At 41.4% G+C, this 19,490-nt stretch overlaps 1 protein-coding gene across 1 annotated transcript in view; it reads right to left on the bottom strand.

The window, feature by feature from the left end:
• Window positions 1-19,490, bottom strand: part of DNAH3 (dynein axonemal heavy chain 3) — a 239,155-nt gene that overhangs the window by 45,137 nt on the left and 174,528 nt on the right. The window contains 4 exon segments of the mRNA XM_018562281.1: window positions 2,948-3,192; window positions 12,118-12,343; window positions 14,681-16,822; window positions 17,975-18,173. Coding sequence (XP_018417783.1) covers window positions 2,948-3,192; window positions 12,118-12,343; window positions 14,681-16,822; window positions 17,975-18,173 — 2,812 coding nt within the window.

Genomic DNA, 19,490 nt, shown 5'->3' with positions numbered 1-19,490 from the left:
TTTGCATGTTGATTGCACCATGTAACTACCCCCCTCCTTGTGATGCTAAAGCTGGTCATACACTGTTAAATTAAAAAAATACAACAGACTCCTCCATCCACACTGAACAGCTTAGATGGATGAATCTCCCGCGGTGTCCTTTGTGTGAGTGTGCCGCTGTCAGAATACTTGAACAGTTACTGCAGCTGATTGGTGATTGATTGATGAAATTAGCACAGTGTATGGCCAACTTTAAGTTCCATGGTTGAAATAACTGGAATTTAGTGAATGAAAGTGACGGGCCAGGGACAGTCAGGCCTGGGGAGGAAAGTTCTAGTTGATGCTGGACGTCCTTGAGCCAGGAAATGAGGTGGTTCTATCTGACTTGTTGCATATCCTAATGCATACTATGAAAAGATTACAATTTGCAGTGAAATCGGAGTAAGCAATTTCAGTAAAGGAGAGGAGTCGGTACATCTCTGCGAGACGGAAGGTGAGGCTGGAGTTCAGTTTTAATATACCAGTTATTTTTGGCTTCTGTAAAAAGAAGTATCTAAATAGATACTGTAAATCTAAATAGTATCACTAAATGTATCAGCTGATACTTCCCCCATTATTAGACAGGGGTCTAATTATACATGTTTTCACACAAGTCACATAACTTTCACCCACGATTCAAACATTTTCTAACTGATTCATATGCCCACCCTTCACCCTCCTCTTTAAAAAAAAAAAAAGATGAGACTTCTTGCCTAAATTAACCAGTCTCTGCAATACTGCACATTTGCCAGCACCTAGCGGTAGAGACTAATGGTCTGTACATTTCCTTTCACAGTGCACTGCTCTATATGGCCAGGTACCAATGACAGTGCAGTATTTAAAAGATGCTGGCTCCCAGGCAGGGTCAAGTTGTCTGATCCCACACAGACAGGAGAATTTAGACGCTACAGAGATCCAATCTCAGATCTGTCCCATGCTTGTGTGAAAAGGAAGCATCCAACTGGTTAATAAATTGTATATGCTCTCTGCTAAAAATAGAATATTTCTGGTTAAGCACAATGGAAATCTGTATCTTCAGGAACACATTATACACATCAGGAATGGTAAAAACCCCATTTAAACAGAAAGTAAACCCAGCATATACAACTCCAAATTATACCAGCCTACCATGATATAGAGTTTGGGATTAAAAGTACTATTTCTGTGTATGCAGATGACACCAAGTTATGTGGAATACAGTCCTTACAGGATGTCTCCAACCTACAAGCAGACGTGAATGCACTGTGTGATTGGCATCTATTTGGCAAATGAGGTTTATTGTTGAGAAATGTAAAGTTATGCACTTGGGGACTAAAAACATGCATGCGTCATACACTCTAGGGGGAGTATGTTTGGGGGAGTCAATGATGGAGAAAGATCTGGGTGTTCTGGTAGATCATAGACTGAATAATAACATGCAATGTCAAGCCGCAGTTTCTAAAGCAAGCAAAGCAAAATACTTTCTTGTATTAAAAGGGGTCTAGACTCCAGAGATAGAGACATAATCCTACCTCTGTACAAAGCATTAGTAAGACCTCATCTGGAATATGCAGTTCAGTTTTGGGCACCAGTTCACAAAAACGATGTTGTGGAACTGTAGAAAGTGCAGCGAAGGACGATTAAACTCATAAGAGGCATGGAGGAGCTCAGCTATATGGAAAGATTAACTGACCTGAATTTGTTCTCTCTGGAGAAGAGGCGGTTAAGGGGGGACATGATCACCATGTATAAATACATAAATGATCCATATAGTGAGCTTGGTGCCAAATTATTCACTTTAAGGTCACTGCAAAGGACAAGGGGGCACTCTTTGCGTCTGGAGGAAAACAGGTTTAACCTTTGCATAAGAAAAGGATTCTTCACAGTTAGAGCTGTGAAAATGTGGAATAGACTCCCCCAGGAGCTAGTTCTAGCTAGCTCAGTTAATTGTTTTAAACAAAATCTGGATGTATTCCTAAATACACAGAATATTACTGGATATTGAGTTCTTATAGGTATATTAAGCATCAGATATTGTTGATCCAGGGAATATCCGATTGCCTTATGGGATCATGAAGGAATTTGTTTTCCCATATTGAAGCAAATTGAGCCATGCTTTATAGGGGAATTTTTTTTGCCTTCCTCTGGATCAACAGTGGTTAACTGTGGGCAAAACATTCTGTTTTAGGTTTTTCTTTCTTTTTTCTCATCTTATCTCTATAGGTTGAACACTATGTAACTATGTAACCATCCTACTCCTCTCCTGGTGATCTTGAGATACTCTAGCTTGTCTGTGCCTGTACCACCATGAATAGGAATATAGAGCTGGTAGCGTGTGCACAGCATTGAAGAACTCATATTTCACCAAGTGGGAATACAGCACCAAACCTGTATCGTCAATATAGAGCTGGCCTAAAATGGTATTATACACCCATATATAACTATCGGATGAAACTGCACACCCCACTATCTTTTTTAATTGTGGTTTCTTTTCTTGGTGGCTCTGTGCCTACCCCTTCTTAATGCACCCCCTTTCCTAGTTCTGGTTCTCAAGACCTGTCTCGTTTTCTCTTTACTATACAAGCTCAATGTGACTTTTATATGCAATAAGGACCACATGAGACTCATATAGCATGACATATTACCTGGTGCCTGGTACCTGGTGTATATCAAACCATGGAGGTGTAAACTAGTGACCACCTTTAGGCATTGGGAATAGGTAAACGACTGTGGTTTGTGTGCAGGTGTTTTTTTTAATAGATGTTAGCACACTGTAGATATAAGAATGATGACCGAGACAAACTACCATTCTCCACATAAAATATAGTTAATAAAACATGGTGTAGCAAAAGAAATCGTGTCACAATTGTTTTTGGAAAACATTTACAATAATAGCTCAAAATGAATATTCACTGGAAATACAGTACAGTTTTCACGTAAATCCTCTTACCTAATGGGCCAAAGGTCCTTCTTTCTTGAACCAAAGCATGGAAGAAACACAAGCCAAATAAGAGTTTCTGCCACATCCTGGGTTTTTGACAGCTGCTGAAGAAGACAGGATCAGATATGGGATTGTTCAGGTATGATCGCAGCAGATTGGCCCGCAGACCCTTAGGGGGTTCATTGGTCATTTTTATGCCATTCTGCAGGATGCTTACAGGGAACTTGTCCGAAGGATAACTGGTTAACCAAAGCCTGCAAGATAAATCATTAATATTTATTTATTTATTATTGGTATTTATATAGTGCCGACAATTTACGCAGTGCACATCAATAATATCTAATTTGCCCCTATAATAAAATCTAATTTTTGGTAACAGCATTTGTAAATTGATTTGTGGAGTCTAGTAACCAAACATATTTCAGTTTTTTTATACTAATGCTTTGTGGGGGATTAGCACAAACATATGACAGTACAGATGGAGACCTCAGCATAAAGTCTCCCCACACAGGGGTACTAACACAGTCTTATCAGCCTCTTGGGCAGCAGTTTCCAACACAGCTTTTCTATCATATACACAGACAGAACTCTACTCCCCAGCAGCAATTCCTACTTTATTAACTTACGTTTGGTTTTCCAGCAAGGTTAAAAAAAAACTGGCTCGGCCCACTTATTATCCTAGAGCTCCCATAGAGCCGACATCCATTAACCTTCCTATCGCTCCCCTTACCTGTAAGCTTTTATCTATCAACGCCAAAGGTCTGAATGTCCCGGAAAAAAGATCTCAATTTCTCAGAGCTTTCTCCCACCACAAAGCACAGGTAATCCTGTTACAGGAAATGCACTTTCGAAGTGACGCAATACCAACTTTTCGCTCCCGACAATACCCAGTGGTGTTTCACTCCACCAATCCAACCTCCAAAGCCACAGGGGTCTCAATTGTATTCTCCTCCCGGGCCAACTTTCAACTCATAGACCAACTATTTGACCCTGACGGCAGATACCTAATGCTTAAAGGCACACTGAATAACACCCCAGTGACTATAAGTGACTATAATCAACATATACTGCCCAAACAAAAGGCAAGTCCACTTCTTCCAAGAGGCTTGCTCCCGAATCCGAGATTTTGCGGAAGGACTTCTCATCCTAGGGGGCGACTTCAACGTTCCCTTAAATCCTCTCCTTGATACATCATTGGGTAGCTCAGCGTTACCTTTCCGATGCCTGAGACTGATCAAAAAGCTTCTGACATCTCTGAATCTGCATGACACGTGGCGATTCCTCCACCCCACGGTGAAAGATGTCACCTTTTTCTCCCATCCGCACTCGAGCTACTCCAGATAAGATTTCTTCTTCCTGTCCCAGAGAGACCTGCCTAACCTAGCGGGAGCCACAATTGAGCCTATGGTCCTTTCGGACCATCCACTCTAGATTATGGAAACTGAACCCCTCGGTCTTAGGGGAAGCAATCTATGTCTCCCAGATCCAACACAAGCTCACCAAATATTTCTCCCTCAATTCAGACACATGCTCGACTTCCGCGTGGGAAGCGCACAAGAGTGTCATCAGAGGGGAACTTATTCGGGTGCAAGCCCATATCCTTCGGCAACATAAATCCCAGTGCTCCTCTCTGCTGGCATGCATTGCCACTTTGGAGAAGCTACACAAAAGATCCCTAACTCTATCTCACTTAACAGAACTGACCCAGACCCGTAATGATCTCCTTCATCTCCTGCAGGAGGGTACGCGAAAGGCTTCCTGGCCCGCAGCAAAATTTACTATGAGCATGGCAATAAATCGGGTAAATTCCTGGCACGGGCCCTAAAAAAAACAGACGGCCTCTCGCACTATACACCACATCATAGGGGGAGACGGGACTAAATCCCTAGACACGCCAAACATAGCATCCCAATTTCGAGATTTTTATAAGCATCTCTATAGTCTAGCTCCTCCTAATCCCTCGGTGCCCTCCCAAGAGGCTCATCTACACGACATCCAGACTTTCCTAGCCCAACATAGCTCCCCTCCTCTGTCTGAAGGACAGGTAGTGGACTTTGAAACCCCGATAACATTACAAGAAGTGCTGACTGCCATCTCACAACTCAAATCTGGGAAAAGCCCTGGGCTGGATGGATTTACATCCCTATACTACAAAACCTTCCCTGAAACGTTAGCCCCACACTTTCTAGCGGCTTTTGATTCCTACTCAAACCAACCCCATGACTCCCCTCACCTCCTGGAAGCACATGTCACGGTCATACCGAAGCCTGGTAAAGATACCTCCCTGTGCGCTAACTACCGCCCTATCTTGTTGCTCAATCTGACAGATATACCCATCAGCTCTTGGCCCTGGTTACATCGAACCCATCTCCCGACCCAGGTTCTAAATCACCCAAGGGTAGGAGCTTTGCTGCATATCTTGGCCACCGTGAATACCAGAACTTCTCTCTCCTCTGTTCCAGATCCCCTTACATCGGTCCGCATGAACCCAACCTTTCCCCCCGGTCTTCACTTATCCTTTCTGCGCCAATGGTCACCCGATGCCTCCCCGAATGCTCACATGTTTTTTGATCCTCAGGGGGAATTCCGTACCCTCACAGACCTAAACACCAAAAACCCACCCTCATCCATTCCATTGTGGTCCTATCTACAAATTTGACATTTCCTTAACTCCAGCGCCACTAGAGGCCTCTTTTCCCGTTCCCGGAGCCCATTCGAGTAGCTTTGCATCTCTTCCCAGAGGGTGACCCATACAATATCAGAGGTGTACTCCATCCTGAATGACCCCTCTACTCTCACCCAGATGCCCTCCACAAAATTGTGGGAACAAGATTTGTCCATCACACTCTCCACACAGCAATGGGAACGCATGGACTCGTTGTTGCTGAAGGGTTCCCTAAACGTTCAAATTCAGGAGACCAACTACAAAATTTGTGCACGATGGTACAAAACCCCAGTCCTACTTCACCGTATCCATCTACCCAGACACCCCTGATACCTGCTGGCGCTGCAACCAAGAGTTAGGTACACTTTTCCATATTTGGTGGTCATGCCCACTGATCTCACCATTTTGGACAGAGGTTCACGCCATATTGCAAAATATCACGGGTGTCTCGCCTGAATTCTCCCCTGCATGTCTCCTATTGTTCCACTTTGATGACACTCTCCACATTTCAAAACATTCCCTACCAATTCATCTGCTCAATGCGGCAAATACAGTGATTCCTAGGCATTGGAAATCACCGAAGTGAGAGGAATGTAAATAGCTAAACTATATTTTCAGAGTTAGGTCTGGAAGCAAAAGATCTATTACTCCTAGACTCAACTTTTAATTGGAAATCCACTGGAAATCGCTAGAAACTGGTGTCCAGCAAGAGGTGTGAATACTGTATTATATTCCCTGTCTTGTTTCACCAAACAATACCTTTACATAATTTGAAACTACTACACTATATTTCCCTTCTCTTCCTTGGCTTTTCTGTCTTTTTACCCTCTCCACCTGCTGGAGTACCTCCCTTCTCCTAGCTAGACCAGAGAAGGCAATTGCATAACTAGTATGGTATCATAATTACAAGCACACCTAATTTACTATATACACTAATAAATGTCTACTGAACAGAGAAGAACATTGGTCTGATTAAGAAATAGTCATGTTGTTTTAAAGGCACAGATTCAGGCTCTGTATATGTGCAGACTTTATCATTTATGTTATCCTGGCTCACAGCAAGCATCACAAAGCAAGAAAGATCTGACTGTATCATGAGTAAACTTTGTATTTCCTGAACCAGAACTGCTTAGCTATGACACACACATAAAAGCAGAAGTGGCTAGAAACAATAAGTCCCAAGTTTTACCAGATGTACCTGACAATGAGAGGCATGTGAGCACCAAATACAGGGCCGTAGGAAGGGTGAGGCGAGTGAGGCACTTGCCTTGGGCACAGCTGCAAGGGGGTGCAGCCAGGGCAGGACCTGTTTTCAGTGAACACAGCACTGAAATGTCCTGTTTAGTAGTGCAATTATAAATATGGAGCTCCCTTCCCCCTCTGTGACCAGCAAACACCCCGCACTATCTGCCGTCCCTCGCTCGGTCCAATGATTATGGGCATTGCCCGCCAACCCGCCTCCACTGATATGCAGGACCCTCTCTGGTCCTTTAGCTTACAGGAAACAGCTGGAACTCAGCCAGGAGAGGCACTCACTGCTACCGTTGCCCTTCCACCACAGAGCTAACCACTCCACTCTCCTCACCATCCTTCTGTCTCCTAGCAACCGGCTGGGCATGATGTCATGGGCGGGGCAGTACCGACCGGGGGTGTGACTAAGGGGAGAGCGCTTACTGATGATGGGAGGCGTGGCTGTGGGCGGCACCTATACAGATTCCCATGTGTTCACATGCCATTTGTAATGTGATGTTGTCACATCGATGAGCCCCTGATCGATGAGCCCCCCCAAATAATTTTTGGCACATAAATTCTTGAAGTTCTACCTAAATGGGGGCTTGGCCATTGCCTAATAGCTTGTGCTGGACGGTGTCTCATTTTTTCATTTCAAAAAAAGTTGGGAGGTAAGTATCTGTACTGTATGGTTCCCTCTCCCACCTACCTGTGCTGTGTGGTCTACCAACATGTACTGCTTGGCCCCAACTTGTGTTAATGATCCCCCCCCCCCTTAGTTGCATGGTCCCCTCCTCACACGTACTGCATGGTTTCCCTCCCCATCCACGCCAACTGCCACATGGTACATCTGAAGATTCCACAACAATCTAAACCCGGAATAATTAAGGGGGAACCTACTGCTGGCAGTCAGGTCAGGGTAACAATCCTGTGGGTAAGGGGGGGCACAATTTTCTGTTCTTGCCTCAGGCACAAAAGGAGCTAGCTACGGCTCTGACCAAGTAAAATAATTTTATTCACAGAAATGGTTACACTTCTTTATAAAATAATGTGCTGCTGTCATGTGATCATATTTAACATAGATAATGCTGAGAGGAATTCCTCTTTTAATATCTTCTATGGTTTGCTTGTGCTGCAAATCATCACAAAATATCTGTAGCTTCATTAATAAGTTCAAGACATCCACTTACTATTATACAAGTCTTGTTTTAATTGCCAGCAAAAGCCCTAAAGCAACATTTTTAAACTAGGTCATACTCTCCCTAGAAAAAAGCAATACATTATTAAACATAATCCCACTTTTTTTCCCTAGATTTGGATAGAGTGAAAAAAAGGTCCACTGGTAGGTTTTTACTGCTCAAAGAAAAAAAAAAATAGCCAGCACTACTTAAAGAGGATCTGTACCCACATCTTTGAAATGACAACAAATACACCTTTAGAAATGCAGTACTGGTAATCTTTAACCAGATGCCATCCGCACATTGGGAAAACACGAGCGGACTACGGACTTTTCCCAGCAAACGTTTGCAAACGTTCGGCCAGATCTACAGCCGGCCGATTGCTTGTATGACACTAATGAGGCCCCCCTCCCCTGCCCCACCACTGCTGGTTATCCCAGGCTCCGCTGTCCCCCCTGTGGGACCGGCACATTGGCTGTTTCCAGTGACGAGTGAGGAGAGATCAGCATTTCCCTACTGCTGATCTCTCTTCTCTCTCTACAGGTGGAAGCAATGTCTATTACCTCACTTCCGCTTTTAGCTGTCATTTCTCTGGCTGCTATAGCCAGAGAAGAAGCTGGTGAAGCAGATCTCTGCTTCATCAGCTTCTTTGGGGGTCCCTGGGTGACATTGGTGGTCTTAAAGACCCCTGATGCCTCTATAAAGAGGACCTGTCATTGTATATTGGCTATCATATAGGGGGCTTGTTAGTCCCCTATGTGATAGCAATAAAGTTAAGTGTATAAAAAAAAGCTTACATTTTTTTGTCTCATATTAAAAATAAATACATTCCAAGTTATAAGTCATGCACGCACATATAAATGTAAATACGCGTCGGGTGTGCCTACGTGCTAAAACAACGATTACGCCCCCACGTTATATATTGCCACGAATGAGGGAGTGTGAGCAATAATTTTAGGGCCATTAATCACTGATAACACTAAACTGATGGGCAGTAAAAGCTTTGTCTATGGTCGATTTTAGGCATGATAGTTTTTTTGCGATTACGCAGACGCAATGTTTGGTGTCTTTTTACCCGACGTGACCCTGTATTTTACCAAAAAATTGGATAATAATAAATGTTTCATAACATAATGTACGGAAACTTTGTTTTTCAACATTTTTGGAACTTTTTACATCATACAGTAAAAAATAAACCCCCCAGTGGTGAGTAAATACCACCAAAGGAAAGTTCTATCTGTCCCCAAAAAAACAGTATAAAATGTATTTCAGTACAGCGTTGCATGACGGAATAAATGTCAGCCAAAGTACTGCAGTGCTGAATACTGAAAAATGGCCAGGACAAGAAGGGGGTTTAAAATCATTTACACATACTTTAATTTTTTTCTTAAAATGGTCCATTTTCTTAGTTTAAACATTTGATATGTTTTCTATTTTCTATTGTGAATAAAATCTGGGTTTATGAGTTTTGTACATTATTGCATTGTTTTCATGTAGATTTTACACAGCGTCCCAACTTTTTGGGAATAAGGGTTGTATCTCCCTTTACTTCCTAGAACATTGGCACATGTGACCATGCACATCATCTCAGGGAAGGAAAATGCCTTTTGCTGGGATCTCATAAGATTACAAATGAGATTTCCCAGCAATGCACTGCTGATGTAACCTTCCCAGGAGGCAACGCTTGGGCACATTAATTCACATATGCTCAAGAGGACCAGGAAGTGGAAAAACAATAATTGTAAGTAAAAGAAAAATATGTTTGTTTAACTATGAATGTAAAATTATTTCATATCAGCGTGCAGAGCTTAATGCTGAGGTGATTTGTAGTAAAAGGGGATAAACGCCTTGCACATATAGGCGATCGGCGGGCTATGGGCCCGCTGATCGCCTATATGTGTGACACCCGGTACCGGGTGTGTGCATTGTCGGGTCTTTTCTGCCCGTGCGTGCCCGCTAGGGGGCGCGCGCAAGCAGAAAAAAAATTGCCGTCTGGAGACGGCAACCCGCAGATGCAGCAGTGCCGTCCGTCCGTTTTTCTACTACGGGCGGACGGCAAGAGGTTCAACACTATGGCACTATGGGGTGTATTTATAAAAAAAAATTGTAGAGCCATTCTTCCTGCGAAGCTGCGTACACATTCATTCTGTGCAAACAGAGGCAAAAGCGAATATTCTAAGAATATTTTCTTTCCAAGTTGATTGTTATACCAATAATAAATACTCCTTTCCTATGCTCCTCAACTCCATCTTGTGGCCATAATGTGGCATTTCCTCTAAAAATATTTTATAAATACACCTCTATGTATTGTTGTTTAGGGAGTGCTGGCTATTTCTTTTTGAGATTTATACAGTGCCACTGCTGGCCGCTTACCAAACTGCACTGATTTTGGGTGATGGTGCAGGATGGATGTTAAATGTTAGGTTCTGACTGCTTTTTGCTGTACTTTCTCCTTATCGCTACCACAGAAACCACCAGTGCATTGTTGTAATCTGAAATTCAGTTTCCTCTCTCTGTAGTGCATTATCCATATATTCTTTTGAAAAATCTAGTAGAAAGGCATTGGTTACTGTCACCAGCCCTTAGTGCATTCCCCAAACGAATATATGGAAGATTCACACCTAAAAGAAAGGAGAGACAGGATGTCTGCCTCACAGAAAATACCTTTCTTGTCACCAGCAGACAGTAATAAAAACCTGACAGAGGGCGTAAACATTTTCCACTAGGAGAAGATGCGAAAAGGGTTTGGCCATTGACTAAAGAGACAGGGGTGAGCTGATCATGGACTGTGGAGGTGGCTCAGGTACAAATACTCATTTGTGCCTCCTGAGGGAGGAATGGCAGCACATACCCTTTTTTTCTGCTAGTAAAGTAAGGGTGCATCTGTTTTTAACATGACACAATTCTGTCAAGGGGTTGGAGCCAAATGGGTGGTGCTTAGTGGGAAGTGCAGGGGTTGGCTTTTACTAATGCAATGACATTTATTTTCTTATTCCTAATTATTTATATTCCAGGAACAGGGATTGCTTTTTGTTCTTGCTTTTGTATTGGTCAGCATTATATTTGTGGAAAAGATGGGTGTTATAACAAAGTACAAAATATTTTATCACTTTTATGTAGCACAGTTAAACTGAAATAGTAAAAATAGAAATACTGGAGCTGCTACTGCTGAGGTCTAGACAAATCATGCGGCCGGTTAAATTTGAGTCTGAATTCCTGTACTACATATTCCAGATATACTGTATTACTCACTAAGTAGTGAAGTCTGGATCAGGGCAACAAGTAAGAAACCGGCACCTTATGTGCACAGGTTTTATTTTGTGTCTGAGCTGCCCATCTTTCCTCACAGAATACAATATGAATGCAACAAAAACTCAAAGTAACTCTCTGCAATTCAGGGGTAACTTGAAGCAAGTCCTTAACAAATGAAAGATACATCAAAGCAACTCAAACACAAATAATCTTAGAAACACCAGAAAGCATACTGCATGTGACTGGCTTCTGTATCTGAAACAGTGTCGGTGCCTATGCAAAGCCTTAAAACAGATCAGCAAAGGCAACATCCATACTTCTATGCTCAGAGGTTCTGTTTAAAGGAGAACTATGAGATGAGTGATTTCCACTCACCTCATAGTTCTAGCCGACCTGTGACAATGATACTGTCACAGGTCGGCTCAGTAGATCGGGAGGTGAGCGAACACATACCAGGTTCGCTCACCTCTCGATCCTGTCACAGCTCTCTGCCGTGACAGGGGGAGGGCTGGATTCCCCTCTCCCCGCTCCGATCTGCCAGCGCTGACTGGCGGAACGGACGGGGGAGGGGGCGAGTACAGCTGGCTCTGCCTCTAGATAGGCAGAGCCAGCTGTCACTCACGCAGCTGGGCGGATCCCGTCATCTACGTCGGGATCCGCTCCGGCGTCTCAGTATACCGCGAGCTGTAGCTCGCGGTATACTGAGCTTAGGGTAACGGGAGGACGCTAGTTTGTGTCCTCCCGTTACCCTAAGGAGAACTATGGGGAAAAACACTGACCCCATAGTTCTCCTTTAAATTGTTCCTCCACTGGTCTACAACTGCTGTAACATAGCACAAACTATGAGTGCATACCTGAACTTCTCATTGGTATTCTCTGGTATGATAGTTTCCTCAGAGATCTTCTCCAGAGTGGGCATCCAACTGGTGGCCAGGTGGCAGTTTTGGAGGACCACCCAGGTCCCATCCTTAATGGCCTGATTAATCATCCTTTCTGCAATGGGCCCTTGACCCTGCCCAAGTGATATGGTCTGGATGTTTTCCCCTCCCATGCCAAGGTCTTCAGCAAATTTTAACAAGCCTAAGAGATGGAAAATATTGAAGTTTAAAGTAGAACTCCAGTTTTCTTAAATATGAATATAAAATATATAATTGCTACACTAGCCATTTTGAATTATAACAAAAAAAGAACAGGTTTGGGTTTACATACACTTTAATAATTGATAAGGTAGTTGCTGCCATGTTTTTACTATTAATGCATTACGCATTGTGTTGTTATTATTATTCCGTTAACTATAACTGTATTCAAATTATTTTTGAAAGCAGTATTAATTTTTAATATATTTATAAAAATACCTTTAACTCTATTGTCAGCAAAAGGTTCTCACCATCACATGGCTTTAATAACTCTTACAGTTTTCCGATATAAAATGTCTGGGAAAAGTTTGAATCTCTGCTATGTGGTCTCACAGTTGAATAGGGTTTAATACTACATGTCAGATATGCTTTGCTTTTCATTACAACCATGCAAAACCTCCTACCTAGCACTTATTTTTTAATCTCTCAGCAAGTGCACTGAAATGGCACTGTACATCCTAATACCTAAAGAACAGAAGTAGGTGAGGTGAAAATGTTTGATAAAATTTGGAATGCACAGTACTGCAAAAGTGTGGGGCACTTGTGAAAAAATGTTGTGAAGCAGGAATGCTTTCAAAAATGAAACTATTAATAGTTTTTGTTAATCAAAACATCCCAGAAAGTGCAGCAAACCGAAAATAACGTACGTTAAATCAATATTTGGCGTGACATCCCATTAAATACAGCAGCAATTCTATTAGGGAACACTTGCATGCAATTTATGAAGGTATTGAGTGGTATGTTGTTCCACCTCTCTTGGAGAACATGCCACAGTTCCACCGCAGACTTTAGCTTCCTTTACAAGCAGTCCCAGACTTTTACTGCAGATCGTTTTTGATTTTTCACTGTGTGTTTGGGGTTATTGTCATGCTTTACAATGAAGTTAGGATCAGACCAAATTTGATGGTATTTAATTATAGATAAAAATCTGTCTGTTTTTTCAGCATTGAGGGCAGTATTCATTTTTAGAGAAGTTGTTTTTTTGTTTAAAGTGGTATATTATGTATTTTAGGTCTGGTGGGGGATCTGGCACTCACGACATTTGAAAGGACCCTACTTGGCCTCCTTTTCTTCTGTGTTCGGAAGGCTATATGAGCTGGAAGAAATCGGATGCCCCATCACTTCTATTTTGGAGGCAGTTTATCAACTCCAATTAATCACAATATATCAGGATACATATCAAAATAGAGGGAGTGCAGCTAAATTCCTTAATGTATGGGCAGCGTGGTTGGATCTGTCCACAGCTACAGATGTCTCAAGATGAATGTCTTATATACTATGATGTCTTGCTTATGAGATTACCTACTATGTAATGCAGCACTGTTGTGGGTGTTTTGTTTCAACACTTGACTAATTTGTCCTGGAAAATGAATGACCCCTCCCCCTACCTCTTTTTTGGGGGACTTAGGGACACTAGTTTGAGCTTTGTCTTGGGTATGGTCTGGAAGCTTCTCTTCTATTTATCTGTGCCAACCCACCTGAGTGTTAGGACACACAAGCCAAACCCCTTCCTTTTTTCTGATTATAGCAGATTGTTGTACACTTGATTGATTGTAGATATTTTTGGACTTGATGAATAGGTTAGACTTGATGAACTTATGTGTTTATTCAACCTCAAATACTATGTTACTATGTTACTCCCTGCATGGTTTAGCCCTGTGTGCCTTGTTTTGTACACTGGCAAAAAAATATTAAAACGAATAAAAAGATTTATTAAAAAAATGTGGTATATTATTTTATGAGATTACTCTACTGGAATTCAGTTGTATTTTCTAAATATAATACAACTCACCCTACCAACTACATGTTAAATATGTCAGTTATAATACATGTCTTTACCCTTTCATGGCCAGGGGTTTTTGATGCATGAATTCCTGGAGCAAATTTAGCAGTGTTAGTATGCATTAGTTAACTTGACTATTTAAAGTATTTTTTTTAAGTATATACCTGTATATCTCTATAGTAGTTTCAGCCTGCCAGTTGCTCCTGTCACGTGATTCTCTCTGTGAGGAACAATGACAGCTAAGCTGTCAGGCTTGTTTGTAAACAAACCCATGTGATGATTACAGAACAGTTCCCGATCATAGGTTACGTAAAAGCCAGAGCTGTCAGTGACAGCATGGTCTCAGAACTAGGATGCCACACTGCTGCAACACTTTTCAATTTTAAAAAGTATAAAAAGCCCACACATTTTAAAAGATGTGAGTATGTCAGCCACTAACTGCAGTATGATACAATATTGATCATTGGCCTAGACATGTAACGATGCTTAATTTTTTACCTGCCATAGGATCAGCCCCAGGAGACAGCACAAAAACCAATGGAGCACAACAGTTAGAATCATTATAACTTCCTGCAAGGTCAAATGTTGGTGGCTCAATATAAGCTTTGCCCATGTTTTCCGCAATGAATTCCTGAACTGCTGGTACCATTTTGTCAGGGCGTAGACATCTGAGTATCACCATGCGATTTATTCCTGTCAATTCCTGCCATTTATCTGGAAATGTTTCTTCATGAGGTTTCAGGGAGTCATAGATCATCTTCCATCTTGGAATATTGTTTTTAAAATGATCCATAAAGCCAGTAAGTGGTTGAAGATTAGATGCTCGAACAATTTCTGCCCAAGATTTATCAGACAACCATTGGGGAGCTGGGTTTGGATAAGGGTTATCAAGTGCTACTCCACCAGTCAAGAGGAAGCGCCACACTTCATCATCTATTTTATCTTCTCCTTTCATTATGCCAATGGTCAGAAGAAGGGAGAACAGGAGCTTGTCCTTTTCAAACAAAGACCTGCAAACATTCTTATAAATGCTTCTAGTAAAATGCTGGATAATATTTGATATTCTGGTATTTAGGTCTTCACTCCTTTCGCTATGGGCAACTGAGTGGACATAAAGGTTAATGAACCAGGTAAGTGAATACTGGTACATTGGCTCAATGTTGGCCAAATCAGAAATGCAGAAAAATACAATGGATGAATGAGTGGCAACAGGTTTGTATCCCATTCGAGTCTCATCAATTTCCTTCTCAGTGGCAGAAGCAATTTGCTGTTTCTCTGAAATTTCTTCAGAAAGTAGTTTTGATGAGGACAACACTTTGATAGCAGTCTCATCTTCTAATATGTTTCCTTTTGAAGAAGACAGTACCTCTAATATTTTGTCTTCTATCTCCTTTAGCTGCTTTTTATTGGCTGCACTTTCAATAATTAGTTGATTCTTTTTTTCCTCTAGTTCTGGCTTTTCTTTTGCAGCTACAATTCCAAGAAGTTGGTCCTGAAGACCTAATGGGGTAATCATGAAGTTAAGAAGACACACCTTCACAGCCACCTCTGGGAGATAATGGGGGTTTCTTAATCGAGTAGTCATATAAAGCCTAAAATCTTTTGAATATTCTATAATATTTTCACCAAGACGTATATAGTCAACCCCTTGCTGTTTAAAAGTTTGTTTTAAAAGCAAAGGCTCCAAAACAGCATCTATTTCTTCTCCAATATTTTCAATTAAAACTGGATATCCAAACTGTATTGCATTCTCCAATGTTCTTGTGTATGTGGAATCAGACAACTTGATGACAGAGAGTTTATTGGTTTTCTCCATATTCTTTATCCACTTGTTAGCTTGTCCTTGAGGATCAATCATTAAAGCCCACCTTCGGGAATTGGAGACAATGATTCCATTGTCTATTGAAAAAAAATCAACTGGGAGACCAGCTATCTGCCAAGCACGGATTTTAACAGGGTCACCCAGGGTATTACTGAAGCTGAAGTTATTTGAGCAGGGTATTTTCTTCTCTTTGCACAATACATGCCATTGACTTTGACACTTTTGACGATAATCTACAGTGAAAGCACCTAGGTAGGCCACAGTTCCAGAAGATAGAAGGACATCTCCAGTAAGATTTATGTATTTATTTCCTAAGAGTCGCGCAGCTTCTGTCCACCTATCTTTCTCCCCCCCTAGGCCACTTATCAGTTTCTCAGCACGGACCAGTTTCTGAGAACAGATTTCAATATTCTTTTCCAGTTCTTCCTTTTTGTTATTCATGGCATTAAATTCATCATTTAATGCTTGCAGACGGTCTTCCACAGCCTGCAGTTCAGCTCGCTTGGTGTTTAGCTGTTCCATCTGTACAGCCAGCTTAGCCTCAGCTTCTTTAAGACGTACACGCTTAGGAGCCACCACTTTTGCCACGCGATCATATACCTCCAAAGCTCTGACCCACTTGCACAAGCCTTCACAGGCTGATGATACGTGCTTAATCACAGATGGCTGGAAGTCTTCATTATTGATAAATTTATCACGGATCTTTTTCATAACGGCAGGATCAATGTTGTCTTTATCAAACACTTTTAAAGTTTCCAAAAACTTCATGTCTCCAAGTATTTTTTTTGAGGGACCCCAGAAGTCTTCCACCATTTTTCCTAATGCAAACAGAAATATATAATGAAAAAATGTGGCATGCACATGATCAACACACCTGAGAAAACACCTCTAGTGGAAAATACATACAACACAAATAATATGTAAAATTAAGACAAACACTGCACAATTGAAGTCAGAAAATCCAGTTTTATTCAGGAAGGGTTCAATTAGTCGTAAAAGGTTGCAAACCCTTTGTCAACTATCGATGCAGGTATAAGTTGGGTGTTCCCATTGTAGGCATCTTTTGCAGCAAGTGAGCCTTGCTAAGCAAATAGATTTGCGCCTCTGCTACCAACACCTTCAAGAATAGTTTTGACCCAAATACAAAAATGTGATATATTGTAACTTAACAGTCCTTCAATATGGTGGCTGCATTCGTTGTTTGTTCTCTTCAAGTACAGAAAAATACCTTTTGAATTCTGGGCTGAAATCCCAACAAAATGTTTATCCTTTTTAGTTCTTTTCTGTGGACTACAGAACACCTCACTCCTATGTTTTGGGGATGAGGAGAGAGGTTTTAAGTCCAAATCAAGGTGACAACGCTGTTCCTCCACTATTGATACTGTATAGTGAGTGAGTGTTGTCACCCTAGGAAAGAATAAGGGTTACTGATAAGATCGAAATCACCAAAATTAAGAAAAAAAATACCATGAAAATAATAACATTAATACAACCACCTCATCTAAAGACTGGTAAGCTGTAATATATACAATATTTGTTCTAGGATTTAGATCTCATATAACCTGTCAGGTTTTCAATTAGCATACAAACCCCTCTCAAAAGAAGTGTGAGTTCAGCAATGACTTGCTGAGTTGTTACTGAATGTCAGCACCATAAAAACAAGATCTTCAGAATTTGGTTTGCAAATTTTAATGGACGTCCCTGAAAGTGTTATGTAATGGCCTACTGACAATACAATACATAAATAGAGAAGCTGTTTGTGTTTAGCACCCACTAAAACGCTTGATAAAATTGCATGAGAATTTCAGGAGTTGCAACCAGATTTTTTTTAGGTGCATGAGAGACACTTATTCAATATGATTATCCATAACAAGTATTTTCTCTCTTTAGTTATAACCTTCCATGAAGAAATATCAATGATAGAAATGAGAATAAGTTTCAGTATGTAGCATACACATTGGTCTTCTCACCTGTTCCACCTGGGTCAGGCTTTCTGTCTGGCTTTATGGCTTTCATTACACAGATGCTTTCCATGACCAGCTTCACAGGTGCTGGAGGATTCTGCATGGATTTCACAAGTGATATATCAGAAGGGTTCAGTGTGTCAAGAGCCGATATTGCAGCTTTCAGAGCTGGCATGGCCTCAGCTAAGTCTCCTTCACATTCATCCTGCAAAGGCAAAAGGTCACAACAAATGTGTCATATGCACCTAAAATACATTGTTATTCTAAAACACAGAGAGAAAAGAACAAACAGGAATATTTAAAAGATGGGGAACAAAAGGTAGACATTTATAACAACCAGTTTACTGTAGTCAGAACAGATTTATTATGCTTTTTTTTAATAGTGGATGTAGGATCATGCATCTTCCAATTAGAAGATCAGTGATCAGAATTTACATTGCTATACTCAGGCCAATACAAGATGAATTCCAATGGGCTGTTTAGTATTACTGTACTTTGAGGTAGTGCCCTGAAAATGTACAGAAAGTCAAGACAGAGTAAAGATCTGCATACCTTTTCTGGGCCAATTACTCAAATTATGGAACTCAGCATAACAGCGGGAAAAAAAATAATAATTAGTACAGGTTTCTTTTGACAATTAGCATTCTTTATTTATTGAATAAGGTGGATTAAGTGCTCTTTATGCAGTGTGACAGGCAGTCAAAGGTGATCAAAGGCATAGTCCAGGATGGAGCCATTTAGAATCTTGCATTTTGGTCGGTAGACAGGTTGGCTCTCTGCGGCCTGGCTGTTGTGCAGCAGTCAGGAGATTAATAGTTGGACACACCCGGCAACACCTGATTAATAAAATGAAGTGCTATATGTACCTTGTATAAGGGGAACCAATATATGTTTCTATATCACTGGTAATATACTACAGAGATCCTTCACTCAATCAATCCAGCGATTCCACTTACGTGCTGGAGATACAATAGCCATACTGGTAGTTTATAACACATCTTCTGGGACTGCCCCAAAATATGTATTTTCTGGCAACAGGCTAAATTCCTGCTTGATTCCTTGTTGGATCTATTAGTCCCCCTGGTCTACTTGATTAGGCACTCTACCAAATTATCTAACCATGTCTGGAGTGCTGCAATGCCTAATAGCGCTGAAATGGCAACAATCTACACCTCCATCTAACACGAGCACTATATACTTATCCACGATATTTATAACATGGAATACCTTACAGCAAGACTACACAACTCTTTGACCACATTTGAAAATACCTAGTCCCCAGGGAAACTCATGACTCTGGCCACCCATGACCACTGAGATCCTCTACTTTTGACACACGGTACTCCACTTTTTATCCCAGTTTCCTGCTACCTCCTGACAGGAAGTCTACAATGTCCGACGGGAGAGGGGATGTGGATTTTTCTTCATTTTCCCCCTTCCTAGCCCCCTCTTTTTTTCCCTTTCTCTTTGTGTCACACCCTTCCTACCTCCCCTTTTTTTTGTGTCACACCTTTCCTACCCC

This window comes from Nanorana parkeri, unplaced genomic scaffold (genome assembly GCF_000935625.1).
Source record: "Nanorana parkeri isolate BGI_ZX_2015 unplaced genomic scaffold, ASM93562v1 scaffold570, whole genome shotgun sequence".
Classification (NCBI taxonomy): Eukaryota; Metazoa; Chordata; class Amphibia; order Anura; family Dicroglossidae; genus Nanorana; species Nanorana parkeri.
Note: the sequence above shows the minus strand (reverse complement) of the source record. Positions and strands in the feature narration are given on the sequence as shown.